General features: G+C 43.5%; 2 protein-coding genes across 2 annotated transcripts in view; one reads left to right on the forward strand and one right to left on the reverse strand.

Annotated features, from left to right (window-relative positions):
- The window catches only part of rnf17 (ring finger protein 17), a 19025-nt gene extending 16360 nt beyond the window's left edge, over positions 1 to 2665 (forward strand). Inside the window, exons 32-38 of the mRNA XM_068737048.1 lie at positions 635 to 691; positions 944 to 1054; positions 1184 to 1307; positions 1518 to 1653; positions 1751 to 1937; positions 2156 to 2276; positions 2439 to 2665. Of these exons, the coding sequence (XP_068593149.1) occupies positions 635 to 691; positions 944 to 1054; positions 1184 to 1307; positions 1518 to 1653; positions 1751 to 1937; positions 2156 to 2251 (711 nt within the window). The 3' untranslated portion in view covers positions 2252 to 2276; positions 2439 to 2665. The remainder of the gene's footprint in view (positions 1 to 634; positions 692 to 943; positions 1055 to 1183; positions 1308 to 1517; positions 1654 to 1750; positions 1938 to 2155; positions 2277 to 2438) is intronic.
- Positions 2666 to 5072: 2407 nt separating this feature from the next.
- On the reverse strand, positions 5073 to 11180 carry LOC137889760 (scavenger receptor cysteine-rich type 1 protein M130-like). Its single transcript, XM_068733778.1, has 9 exons — positions 11138 to 11180; positions 9524 to 9808; positions 8822 to 9145; positions 8624 to 8728; positions 6620 to 6946; positions 6245 to 6526; positions 5727 to 6056; positions 5296 to 5378; positions 5073 to 5195 (listed from the first exon to the last, which is right to left on the reverse strand). The coding sequence occupies exons 1-9, from the start codon at positions 11178 to 11180 to the stop codon at positions 5073 to 5075; spliced, it is 1902 nt and encodes a 633-aa protein (XP_068589879.1).
- Between the last annotated feature and the right edge of the window lie 1320 nt (positions 11181 to 12500).

A 12500-nucleotide genomic window follows, 5' to 3' on the forward strand; every position in this document is an offset into this window, starting at 1 on the left:
GTTGGTCTGTGTTGTGTTGGTCTGTGTTGTTGGTCTGTGTTGTGTTGGTCTGTGTTGTTGGTCTGTGTTGTGTTGGTCTGTGTTGTGTTGGTCTGTGTTGTTGGTCTGTGTTGTGTTGGTCTGTGTTGTTGGTCTGTGTTGTGTTGGTCTGTGTTGTTGGTCTGTGTTGTTGGTCTGTGTTGTGTTGGTCTGTGTTGTTGGTCTGTGTTGTTGGTCTGTGTTGTGTTGGTCTGTGTTGTTGGTCTGTGTTGTTGGTCTGTGTTGTGTTGGTCTGTGTTGTTGGTCTGTGTTGTTGGTCTGTGTTGTGTTGGTCTGTGTTGTGTTGGTCTGTGTTGTTGGTCTGTGTTGTGTTGGTCTGTGTTGTTGGTCTGTGTTGTGTTGGTCTGTGTTGTTGGTCTGTGTTGTTGGTCTGTGTTGTTGGTCTGTGTTGTGTTGGTCTGTGTTGTTGGTCTGTGTTGTGTTGGTCTGTGTTGTTGGTCTGTGTTGTGTTGGTCTGTGTTGTTGGTCTGTGTTGTTGGTCTGTGTTGTTGGTCTGTGTTGTGTTGGTCTGTGTTGTTGGTCTGTGTTGTTGGTCTGTGTTGTGTTGGTCTGCGTCGGTCCTCAGTTGACTCAGAATGTGTGTTTGTCTCCACAGGGACAGTCAGAGATGTCTCCGTCTCTCCTGCTGGATGATTGGGACGTTGACGTTCAGGTGTTGTAGTTATTCAGATGTTCAGATATTCAGATATAACATGAAGCGATTCACACGTTTTAGCTTTAACTTGACATGATGGAGTAAATGTTGGTCATTAAACTCTTTTCCAATGAAAGTAGCTCCAAAAGTCAATAAACGCCTTACGCTCATTTGCATATCGGTGACATCGTTGCGCAGTCATTTGCATAAAAGCGTAGTGGTCGTGATAATCTACCGAGTGTGAACGAGGCCTCGCTGCTGTGTCTGCAGGATCTGAGGGGCCCAGAGGAGCCCATGCTGGGGCCCTTCATCTACCCGGACCTGCCCCAGGAGGGGGAGCGGTTTCAAGTCCGGGTCAAGCACCTGTGGACCCCCAACGTGGTGATGATCACGTGACTTACCTCATGAATGACAGGATCCTGTTTGAATGATTCGACATGTCTAAAAGAAGTTATTCATCACAAATGAGGCTCAACTAAACTGACACCAGATGTTCTGTCCGTCCTGCAGCTGTTCCTGTGGCCGCTAGAGGGAACAGCTGACGTGGAGGTGGACGGAGAGACTCTGGATGAAGCTCTGGCCAGAATCAACGCAAACATCGGAGCTCTGCAGAGACTCGGCGACTTCCGTCACGGTAACGTGTCGCAAATGACCGTGGTATCATGAAAGAGAGACGACGCCGCGACAGACATTCCGGGCTTCTTTCAAGAACCTCGATAGAAGCTTTAATTGTAAACATTTGGTGCAGCGCTGATCAGGAGCGAAGACTAGACATAGAGGTTTTAGTGAACAGCAGCAGAGAGGCAGAGTGAAGACTCACAGACTTTGTGTTCGCGGTCTGCAGGCGGTCCGTGTCTGGCCGAGTACAGCGACGGGAAGTTCTACCGAGCCAGGGTGATCCGGTTCCGCAGCGTGGAGCCCGTCAAGGTCCTGGTCCAACACGTGGACTTCGGCTCTGACGACACGCTGCCCACCAGAAAGTAGGAAAGCTCGGGAGGACGGTCGCTTGTTCAATCTCATCTGTGATGTACGCGATGGTTTCTACGAGTCCAGGTGTTCCGTCTCTCTCCCCGTCAGGCTGCGTCGGATGCCCGCCCAGCTGCTGCGCTTCCCGTCGCGGGCGCTGAAGGTCCGAGTGGCCGGCTTCAAGGCTCCGAGTGCGAGCGGCCGGGAGGACGTGCTGCCCTACAGCCCCGGCTGGAGCGTGAAGGCGGCGATGGAGATGATCGACATGCTGCACGGAAACATCAGCGCCTCGGTCGTGGTAAGAAAACGCACCGACGGCATTCTCTCTAGTGTCCAGCAGGGGGCGACTCCTCTGGTTGTATAGAAGTCTAGTCTAAAATGACTCTACTTCTCTCTTGATTTATTCCCTCAGTAAACATTGTAAACATGGTTCCATTTAGAGTCAAACAGACCATAAAGAGGGGATGCTTTAGGGTCCGGTTGACAGCCGTCATGTGGCTTCTTCTTGGTGTTCAGGCTCGGGAGCCGGAGCTCACGGTGCTGCTGTACGACGAGGACGAGGAGCTGGTTCATCTTCCTCTGGTGAGCCGTGGACTGGCTGAGTTTGAGTGACACCGACACACATAGTGGCGTTCATGTAAGTGTTTCCAGCTTTTTTTGTCTCTTTCTCCTGTTATGTTTTTTCTGATTTGTAAAGCTCAGGTTTAAACATCTCATTACTTTAAGTTGTAACCAGCTGAGTCTTCCATATAAACCATTGAGCGTCTCTTCATGAAGTCCTCTTCTGGTCTTTCTCCAGGTTTTACTCGCTGACGTCCTGCTGTAACATCTTGATTTTACTCGTTTGTGCTCTTCCACGGCTCCTCTTCAGTTTGTACATGTTGCAGAAGACGTGACGTTCACAGCGATTGTGTTCAGCGGTGGTTTTATTTAAGTTAGACTCGTTGTGAGCGTGTTGACGCGGCTCTTTGTTTTCTACTTGTTGGACTCGTGTGTTTAATGGAGGTTCACATTAAAGCCTTCTGAAGTCTGAGTCCAACCTCTCTGCTGTGCTTTCTTTGTGAATCATGAAATGAGATGTACACTCACAGATTCTGAAATTCAGGAGAATCAACGTGAGGTTCTGTCTCAAGAACAAACAGTGATTCAACCTCTCAGAACACAGGAGCTGCTGGTCCACTGCTGCCTCCATCTGATAGTTTGTGACTTTGGTGTTTTAAGTGTTAGTTCAGATTCACTAAAGTCACACAACAACACACAGTAACTAACAGATGGAGGCAGCAGTAGACCAACAGCTCCTGTGTTCTCAGAGGTTAAATCACTGGTTCTGTGAATGGAGTCTGGTGGAAGTTCAGTTCCCCGTCAGAAAGGCCTGTTTTTATAGAAGCTATACGTGTGTGAGCCACATTTAAAGGGTTCTATCTTCAGTAGGAACACATGTTTGGGGTTTAAGAGCAACAGTCCTCCTCAGGCTGCTCTTCATCCCAGCTGACAACACAAAACAGACAAATACATTCAAATAGCTCAGCTACTTTGAAGGTGAATCAAACTAGTTGTGGAGAATAAAAGGAGGGATGTAGGATAACAATGAGTTAACTCTGCAGCCTGCTGGGCTCATGTCCAATAACTTTGACTTCTTTTACTGGTTTCAAACCAACTGGTGAGAGAAACATCTGTCTCTGCATCTGTCAAACGCTTCAACACGTTATGAACAGAATCAATGTAAGTCAGTTCAGTTCTGAGCACAGTACACTAGATACATTAAAACGATGGTATGAGTGTGACTTCACAGGGATCTTCATCATTTCTTCTCTCCACATGGAAACTGATCATCTGCACATATTTGAACACAGATGTGCTCATGTGAGTTAAAGTCCTCATGACGCTCAGGTTTGGTTTTGGTTGTTAAAGGGTCACATGTTGTCTGTTCCACGTCCACCAATGATCCGACTGGACCCGAGTTCAACACCCCTTAAAGTACTTAAAGTAGTACTAGTACCACATGTATCTGTGCAGTACAAGTGTGTGTGTGTGTGTTTAGTTGTATGCATGTGTTCATATTTTATTCAGATTGTTTGATTAGTTAAGATATTTTGTATCAAAATCCCTTTAGCACAAAAATAATAAAAATACTTAAGTACAAAAATAAGCAAAGTTCTTATGAAAAGAGAAAAATCCTGATGGACAAAATGTTGCTGAACCTTTATAAAATCAATTAAAAGTCCTCATTTAGAAAATGAAGTACACTTGTGAAATTAACAAAACCCATAATTATAAAATTATTGTTGTTAATCATATTCTTTTGTTGTAAAAATAAGCAAAATTCTTAACAACATAATATTGTAAATTCATGAAGTACAAAATAAGCAAAATGTTTATGAAAAAGGAAAATTTTGTGAATTACAAAATCAAGCAAAAGACTCATGACTGAAGCAAAATCCTTTATTATAATTTGTTTTTAATTCCTTGAATACAAAATTAAGTCAATTTACACAAAGTACACAAATGTGTTGAATTCTTTTGAAATAAGCAAAATCCTTAACTATACAAAAATAATGGTAAATTCCTTGATTGCAACATGAATTATATTCATGAAGTACTTATGATTTAAGCAAAATTCTTAATTATAGCATTCTTGTGAAATATACAAAATCCTTAATTATAGCATTCTTGTGAAATACACAAAATCCTTAATTATAGCATTCTTGTGTAATACACAAAATTCGTAATTATGACAAACAAGCAAAATCAATAATTACAATGTTCTTATGATGTCAGCAAAATCCTTAATTATAAAATGAAGCAAAATCATGAAGTAAAACTATGAACAAAATCGTAAAATGTCTGAATCACAAATGATGTTTTCGGGGCTGATCACAGCGGGATGCTCTATTGTTCTCATTTGTATTCTTGTGATTATCTTTTAGATAAACGTTGCTCACTACAATAAAGAGCCATGTGAACCACAAGGGAGCGCTAAAGTGAAGACATGAAGCTCATTCTGTGGTTTAAAGGACAAACAGCAACAGATTGTCAACACTGAGAATCGTTCTACAGAATGTAGAAGATAGAAGTCAATGGTTCATGTTTATTCTAATACATCACATTAACATTGTTCCTGGTAGTCTTTGCTTTGTGCTTGGACTCTGGTAAACCTGCTCTCAAGTCTACTTTTAAATGAAACTTCATGTCTGTGAGGTGTTTTTAAAGATTCACGTCTTCAGCGGGAACCAATGGGCTTGGAGCTGAGAGCCACAGACAGGAAGTCAGAAGGTATGGAGAGACCAACACATTGTTGAGAGTAACAAAGACAGGCTGTAATAATGAGATATCATATTCAGCCTTCTGGTTTAAGGGAACATGCTATCAAAGGGAGCTGATGGTGGTTGTGTGGTAGAAATCATCTGGATGTGAGATGAGCTCCTTGGAGGAGCTACTCTGCTCCCTGAGCTCCTTCTTCTTCTTCTTCTTCTTCTTCTTCAGCTGCAGGAACACCCAGGTTATAATGATTCAGATCAGTGTTCTTCAGTCTGCACGGCATCCGCCCCCTGCTGGCCTAGAGAGACATGACAACACAGTCCTGTCTTCAGTTCACTGAACACAGAGCGAGAGCTTCATTTCAGTCGCTGGTCTAAACAACAGACGTGTGTCAGTACCTTACAGTAGAAGTAAAGGGCAACGTTCACCACCAGCAGAGTCAGCAGCAGGACGATGGCTTTGATGATCAGAGGTAAAGGATCTGAAGAAACACATGGACAGTCATCACATCACACAACATCATGAGTCCAACAGCTCCGTTGACCCTGAAACCTACAATCACTGACACTCATTAACACGTCAACGACTGTCTCAGCGTTTGGTCTCCAGGATCACCCTGGTTCTCTGAGTGAGGTATCGGAGCACACCGCCCTTCTTGCTTCTGATTGGTGGAGGAACTACACCTGAAAATGGAGAGTTGGGGGCTGAGGGGTGTTATGACCGATGTGGTGGCAGTGGAGCTTTGTGATTGGTCACGTCAGAAGCTGCTTCAGTTCTCAGAGAACCAGAGTCATCCTGGTAACCAAACCTGCTCTGTCAGTCAGCTTACCTAAGACAGTGATGGAGAGCAGACGGCTCTCAGAGGAGAAGGTATGATTAAAAGCATAGAGGTGATAAACACAGCTGTAGCTTCCTTGGTGGGCGGGCTCTGCAGCAGGAAACAGGAAGTGGGCAGAGTGATTGACAGCTGGCTGGGTGTAGTTGTGTGCTGAGTTGGAGGAGGTGAAGGTGAGCTGGAAGGAGCCTCCTGGGTACTGTGGCTGGATGGAGCAGAGGATGGTGAAGGAGGAGCGCCTGAGCGCCGGAGCCTCCTGCTGCTGGGCCTCAGAGACCCCGTACATTGAGGAGGACACGGAGATGATTGGCTGAAGCAGCAGGTCTGTAAACACAGAGAGATGAGGAAAGTTCAGGTTTACCCTCCGTTGAACAAGATGGACCCTGAATAAGGATGTGATGTCACAGGTCTGACAGACAGACAGACAGACTGTCACTGTGACAGAGGAAGGAACATACTGGAAACATTGCTGTCAGAGATGATGTCACTGATGATGTCACTGTTGGGCTTACCTGAGCAGGTGAGATTCAGAAAGAAGTAGGAGTAATCTAATGTCACACACTCCTTCAGAGTATATCCAGACTCAACACAGTCATAGTAGATCCTCCACAGAGATGCGTTTGAGGACTCCTCTCTCTGTCCTACATAAACAGCAGAGCCACAGTCCAGATCTCTACAGACAACATCTGCTTCCTTCAGGGTCCAGTTAAAACCATGTACTGGTCTCCAGTCTCCCTGTTTCACCTCCAGTGTTCCTGCACAGTGACTGGCTCCTCCCACCAACCTGACAGGTTCTGAACAGAAACAAGAGAGTCGTCAGTAAAAGAACAAAGTGAGTTTCAGTAGAACAGAAATGAACCAGATCAAAGCTGCAGCTCCTCTTCTACCTGAGCAGGTGAGTCCAACAGCTTTGCGAGGTGAGCAGGTGTTTCTTTCTGAGCCTGAGCTTCTACAGTCCAGCAGAGCAGACTCATGGCCTCCACACTGGAACTCTTTGGTCCACATTGGAGCCTCCACTTCTCCATAGAGCGCCCCCTGGAGGACTGAAGGAGCCCCACAGCCAAGCTCCCTACAGACCACCTCTGCATCCTGCTGGTCAAAGTCATCTTCACACACTGAGGACCACCGCTGGTTAGACTGGTTAGACTGGTTAGACTTCACCTCCAGTCTGCCTGAGCACAGACTAGTCCCATTCACCAGCCTGACAGAGTCTGGAGAGATGATAGAAGATGAAAGAGAGAGAGAAGAGACACCAGACACTAGATAAGATGTCATGAAACAATGATGTCATGAAACAATGATTCACATGAGCAATAAAAAATACAATAAGTAAATAAAAATAAGCAATATTTATAACTATAGCAAAACACTGGTTCATTACATACAGTGCATTGACTGAGGTTTCTCAATGATTGTCCAGAAACCAATCAATGACGTCACAGTGACTACGTCCACTTCTTATAAACGGTCTTTGGCTCTGTCCTGTTGTTGCTCGGCATGTTGGGAGTCGTGGTCATTGCTCATTGTCAGTGACAAGCTGGAGAAGTTTACAACTGTCCATGTGATCAACCAGCTAGCTAAGTTAGCTCAAAACACAAAGATCAAAAACCTCCCAGTTTTAGTCAGACTGAGAGGAGGATTCTTTTTTAGTTTACTAAAATCGACATTAATACAATTATTAATATCAATAGGATTATTTACATGTATTCATAGTAACGTGGCAAAACCCTGGGATCAGGGACCAATAACCAAGTTGTTGTGGATTAATTCTCAAAATTGGTGTTCACTCAAAACGTCAACAGTCAAAGTACTATTCAAAGTACTAGTTAAAGTACTATTCAAAGAACTATTCCACATTTAGAGTTAACAGTGAAGGTTTGAATCCGAGCACAGACTCTCACATCCAGCCATTATTACAACACATATGAACAAAATAATCACAGAAACTGCTCCCTAAAATATGAAAGAGTTGATTTACCTCTAACCGTACTGATCAAAGGCAATACTATCATCAACCAACAAACAGATACTAAACAAGTACAAGCATACTACCTACAGTCAACAAACACAATCCTGTGATGAGTGTGTGTGTGTGTGTGTGTGTGTGTGTGTGTGTGTGTGTGTGTGTGTGTAAAAAGCAGCACGTTAATGCTGACGTACTTGTAGACCAGCTAGAAGCTCTGACACGTCAAAGAATACGCCCAACATGTCAAACTAAATGTGATTGGTTGAAGACTATGACAATCAACAATATCGTCCACATTGACTTAAACTGCAGAGGGATTCACTTGTAAGTGTGAAGGCCTCCGGGCAGATTCTTTTACCTAGAGACAACATAGAGACGAACTCTGATTGGATAAGAGCTCTACTTAAAACAAGCTGTGCTGGAAGCAGAGCAACTGAGGTTATGGGACTTACTGATGGAACACAAGTATCCACACCTCAGAAGATGTGCCTTGAACCTGATGAAGAAACATGTCTCCACTTCAGCAGCACCAGGTGCTGAGCCAGTAGAGTTAAACATGCAGAAAAGTCACGTTTGAAAGCAGACAATGGAGAATCTAACGGTACACCGAATAAGGAAGAGACAGGTGAAGACTCATGAAGAGATAGAGCCACCTGTGATAGACAGACTGTTTTATTTTAGTGAGGGAGGGACTGGACCAGAACATATCAGACTGGTACATAGATGATGTCACTGATGGGCTTACCTGAGCAGGTGAAATCCAGGATGGAGAAAGAGGAATGTGATGTTAAACAATCTCTCAGAGCAGATCCAGAGTCTAAACAGTGAGTGTCGATCCACCAAAGAGATCTATTAAAGGACTCCTTTATATATGTCATTCCTATAGAAACAAGAGAGCCACAGCCCAGATCTCTACAGAGATAATCTGCTTCCTTTAGTCTCCATTTATTGTCTACTGGTCTCCAGTCTCCCTGTTTCACCTCCAGTGTTCCTGCACAGCGACTGGCTCCTCTCACTAACCTGACAGGTTCTGAACAGAAACAAGAGAGTCGTCAGTAAAAGAACAAAGTGAGTTTCAGTAGAACAGAAATGAACCAGATCAAAGCTGCAGCTCCTCTTCTACCTGAGCAGGTGAGTCCAACAGCTTTGCCAGGTGAGCAGGTGTTTCTATCTGAGCCTGACCTTCTACAGTCCAGGAGAGCAGACTCATGGCCTCCACACTGGAACTCTTTGGTCCACATTGGAGCCTCCACTTCTCCATAGAGCGCCCCCTGGAGGACTGAAGGAGCCCCACAGCCAAGCTCCCTACAGAGCACCTCTGCATCCTGCTGGTCAAAGTCATCTTCACACACTGAGGACCACCGCTGGTTAGACTGGTTAGACTGGTTAGACTTCACCTCCAGTCTGCCTGAGCACCGACTAGTCCCATTCACCAGCCTGACAGAGTCTGGAGAGATGATAGAAGATGAAAGAGAGAGAGAGAAAACACACCAGACACTAGATAATATTCTTTCTTATTTTTCTTTGAAGATCTGTGACCCAGAATATAAATGTGTTTAGACATGGAGGTTTCATATATAAAGATATCTTGGTGCATTCAGCACCTGATTTACTGAGGCAGCAGCTCATCAGACAAGTCTGCTGTCATTCTAGCTGCTGCACGTGTGTGTGTGTGTGTGTGTGTGTGTGTGTGTGTGTGTGTGTGTGTGTGTGTGTGTGTGTGTGTGTGTGTGTGTGTGTGTGTGTGTGTGTGTGTGTGTGTGTGTGTGTGTGTGTGTCCACCTGCATACATTACTGTCATAGATGATGTCACTGATGGGCTTACCTGAGCAGGTGAGATCCAGTAAGAAGTTGGAGTAACGTGATGTTACACAATCCTTCAGAGCAGATCCAGACTGAACACAGTTATAGTTGATCCTCCACACAGAACTCTGTGAGGACTCCTCTCTCTGTCCTACATAAACAGCAGAGCCACAGTCCAGATCTCTACAGACATCAACTGCTCCCTGAATGATCCAGTCAGAGTAATGTACTGGTCTCCACTCTCCTTCATGTTTCACCTCCAGTGTTCCATCACAGCGACTGGCTCCTCCCACCAACCTGACATGTTCTGAACAGAAACAACAGAGTCGTCAGTAAAGAAACAGATTCAATTATTAAAAGATAAAACTAAAACTTGACTGCTGGTTCTGCTTCATTGGTTCTTTCTTTCTCTTTTCTTTCTCTCTTTACCTGTTGATGTGTGATTTCCTTCAGCCTGGAGTCCTGGAGAAATAGACACATATTTGTTGTTTTAAGTAAACATAATAGAAATCCACAAATTGAATTTTTTTGGAATGTATTTGATGTTTTCATCAAAAACTTATTTGGATGTTGTTACATTTATATTCAGACAGTTAAAGTTGTATTTAAAAACAAGACTGTGTTTTAGACGTCTCCTTCCTTTTCAGCCAATCACAGCAGAGTAGATTAAAGGGTCATATTTGTTTCCCCACCAGTGGCTGGAACACGATGCTGCTAACTACTGATAATAACAACATATTATATTGATTATTGTCAGGCAGCAAAATAAAATGTTTAAAAGGGCTCAGCCAATCAGAGGCAGCGAGTCTCTCTCGTTTGACCTCAGTGATGAATACATTGTGCTTCCTGTGAGTTCTTCACAATAAAAGCCCCCGTTGTGATTGTCTTGTTGAGGTGTTTTAATGTGAAGCAGCAGCAGTAAATGTTGAGTCAGCATTAGCAGTAACTTAACGCTGCTCTGATCGTCTGTAGGAGAGTGAACAGGAATCAGTGAGGCTGATATCAGATCACAAACAGCCTCACTGATCACATGCTGCATCGTTTCCTGTCTGTTAGTCATGAGTGTGAATCTATGGAGGACTCTACCACCAACACTATAAAACACTGCACACAGAGACCATTACTCAATATACATTGATGGCAGAAATATTACAAATAGAATCAATAACTTACAATTTGATTATAATTTGGGGGATTTTAACTTGAATGTTAACGATTTCACAAAGTTGAGGAAACATCGTCACGTTTTACAAACTAAGAGGAAACGTTTGTGGTGTTTTTTTAAACATGGCGGCTGGTAGAGTTCATGCAGTCAATAATTAATCACTTTAATTCATCATTTTTCTGTAAGAATAATGTTTACTTTTTAAAACTTTTTATATTTCATCACAACAACCTTGAAGGACTTGACAATCCGACCTTTAGTGTGTGTGTGTGTGTGTGTGTGTGTGTGTGTGTGTGTGTGTGTGTGTGTGTGTGTGAGTATGCGTGTGTGTGTGTGTGTTTGCGTGTGGCTGTGTGTGTGTGTGTGTGTGTGTGTGTGTGTGTGTGTGTGTGTGTGTTTGTTTGTTCTCTGATTTAAAGATACAACAGTAATATTGTAATAAAACACATCTTCTCTAAATCAGAGTCTTACCTGAGCTCCACAGCAACAGCAGCATCATCAACAGGTGATCCATGACGTCCAGGTAGACCGTCTCTCTGTTCGTCTCTCTTTCCGTCTCTCTGCCCGTCTCTCTGCCCGTCTCTCTGTCCGTCTCTCTGCCCGTCACTCTGCCAGTCTTTCTGCCCGTCACTCTGTCCGTCTGAGTGTCTGTGTGCTGTCCTCGGTGTATATCTGCGTACAGGAAGAGGTGGAGCTTTACTGATGGCTTATGTGTCTTTAGTTTTACAGAGAAGAATCTCTGTCACATGATCAGCTTCTTCTGTCCACCATGTTTCCAGTGTGACCAGTGGATCAGACACTTCTTCACTCTGGTGTTTTGTTCTCACTTTGGTCTGACTCCAATCTGTTTAGTTGTTGTCCTGTACAGCATGTGGACTCATGGAAGTAGTATAGAACCATAGAACTGTAGATCTATAGAGCTAGAGAAATAGAAATATAGGAAAGAGTTACATTCTCTTTGTAGTCGTTTTAAGTGTCTTTGTGGTTGTTTTACGTCTCGTTGTGATTGTTTTAAAGCTTTTGTGGTTGTTTGGAGTCTCTCTGTAGTTGCATTATGTCTCTTTGTTGTCATTTTGTTACAATTTGTTGTAGTTTTGAGCCTCTTTATAGTCAGTTTATGTTTCTTTGGGTTTGTTTTTTATCTTTTATGGTTGTTTTGAGTCTCTTTCTCGCTGCCTTTGCTTTTTTTTTTAATAGGTCCATTTAAGATGATATCTATTTTAGCAAACCTTATTTTCTGTGTTTCTGTGAAACTGATAATCATTCATTTCACAAGAAGCTGCTGACTGATTGCAGATCATATGATTGTTTCCTTGACCACCGGGCCAGGCTGAGATGTTCCGATCAGATTAATGTTGTCAGTGACCTCTTATTATTTCCGGTACATGTTTCAACATCAGCAGAGAGTCATTCAGAGGAGACGTTACAGCTGTATATGTATATAATAATATTAATAGTTTTTAAAGTAATCATTGAGTCTATAGTGCAGCACACATTGTTGAGATTGAGTCCAAGGAGACATCTTCAAATGTCTCGGTTTGTCCGACCAAGAGTCCAAAAGCCAAAGATATTCAGTAGAGTCAAACTTACACACCTGCCTTTCACTTTTCAGAGGTCAAATACAAGAAAGTCTTGTTGTCCTGATCCAGACCCCTCCAGAACCAGTTCTATCATAAGCAATGCTCTACAGTCCAGCTCCTTTCTCTCCAGCTCTTCAAGAGAAGTCCTTTGACTGCGACCGTTCCAAACTTCCACCAGTTTTCTGTACATTTAAAAGCTGCCACAGAGCATCTGAATCATAATCCACCTCCATCGTTCTGTCATACATTAAATA

Source organism: Cebidichthys violaceus, unplaced genomic scaffold, assembly GCF_023349555.1.
Source record: "Cebidichthys violaceus isolate CVI_PGR_0920_01 unplaced genomic scaffold, fCebVio1.0.p SCAF_11, whole genome shotgun sequence".
In the NCBI taxonomy this organism is placed as follows: Eukaryota; Metazoa; Chordata; class Actinopteri; order Perciformes; family Stichaeidae; genus Cebidichthys; species Cebidichthys violaceus.

What these genes read in the sequence shown, in the direction of transcription:
- LOC137889760 (XM_068733778.1), bottom strand. Translation starts at nt 11,180, where the DNA reads ATGGATCACCTGTTGATGATGCTGCTGTTGCTGTGGAGCTCAG. An exon ending in GCTGTTGCTGTGGAGCTCAG is followed by an intron (nt 9,809 to 11,137) that starts GTAAGACTCTGA and finishes GTTTCTGTTCAG; the next exon opens with AACATGTCAGGTTGGTGGGA. An exon ending in GCTCTCCATCACTGTCTTAG is followed by an intron (nt 5,379 to 5,726) that starts GTAAGCTGACTG and finishes GTGTTTCTTCAG; the next exon opens with ATCCTTTACCTCTGATCATC.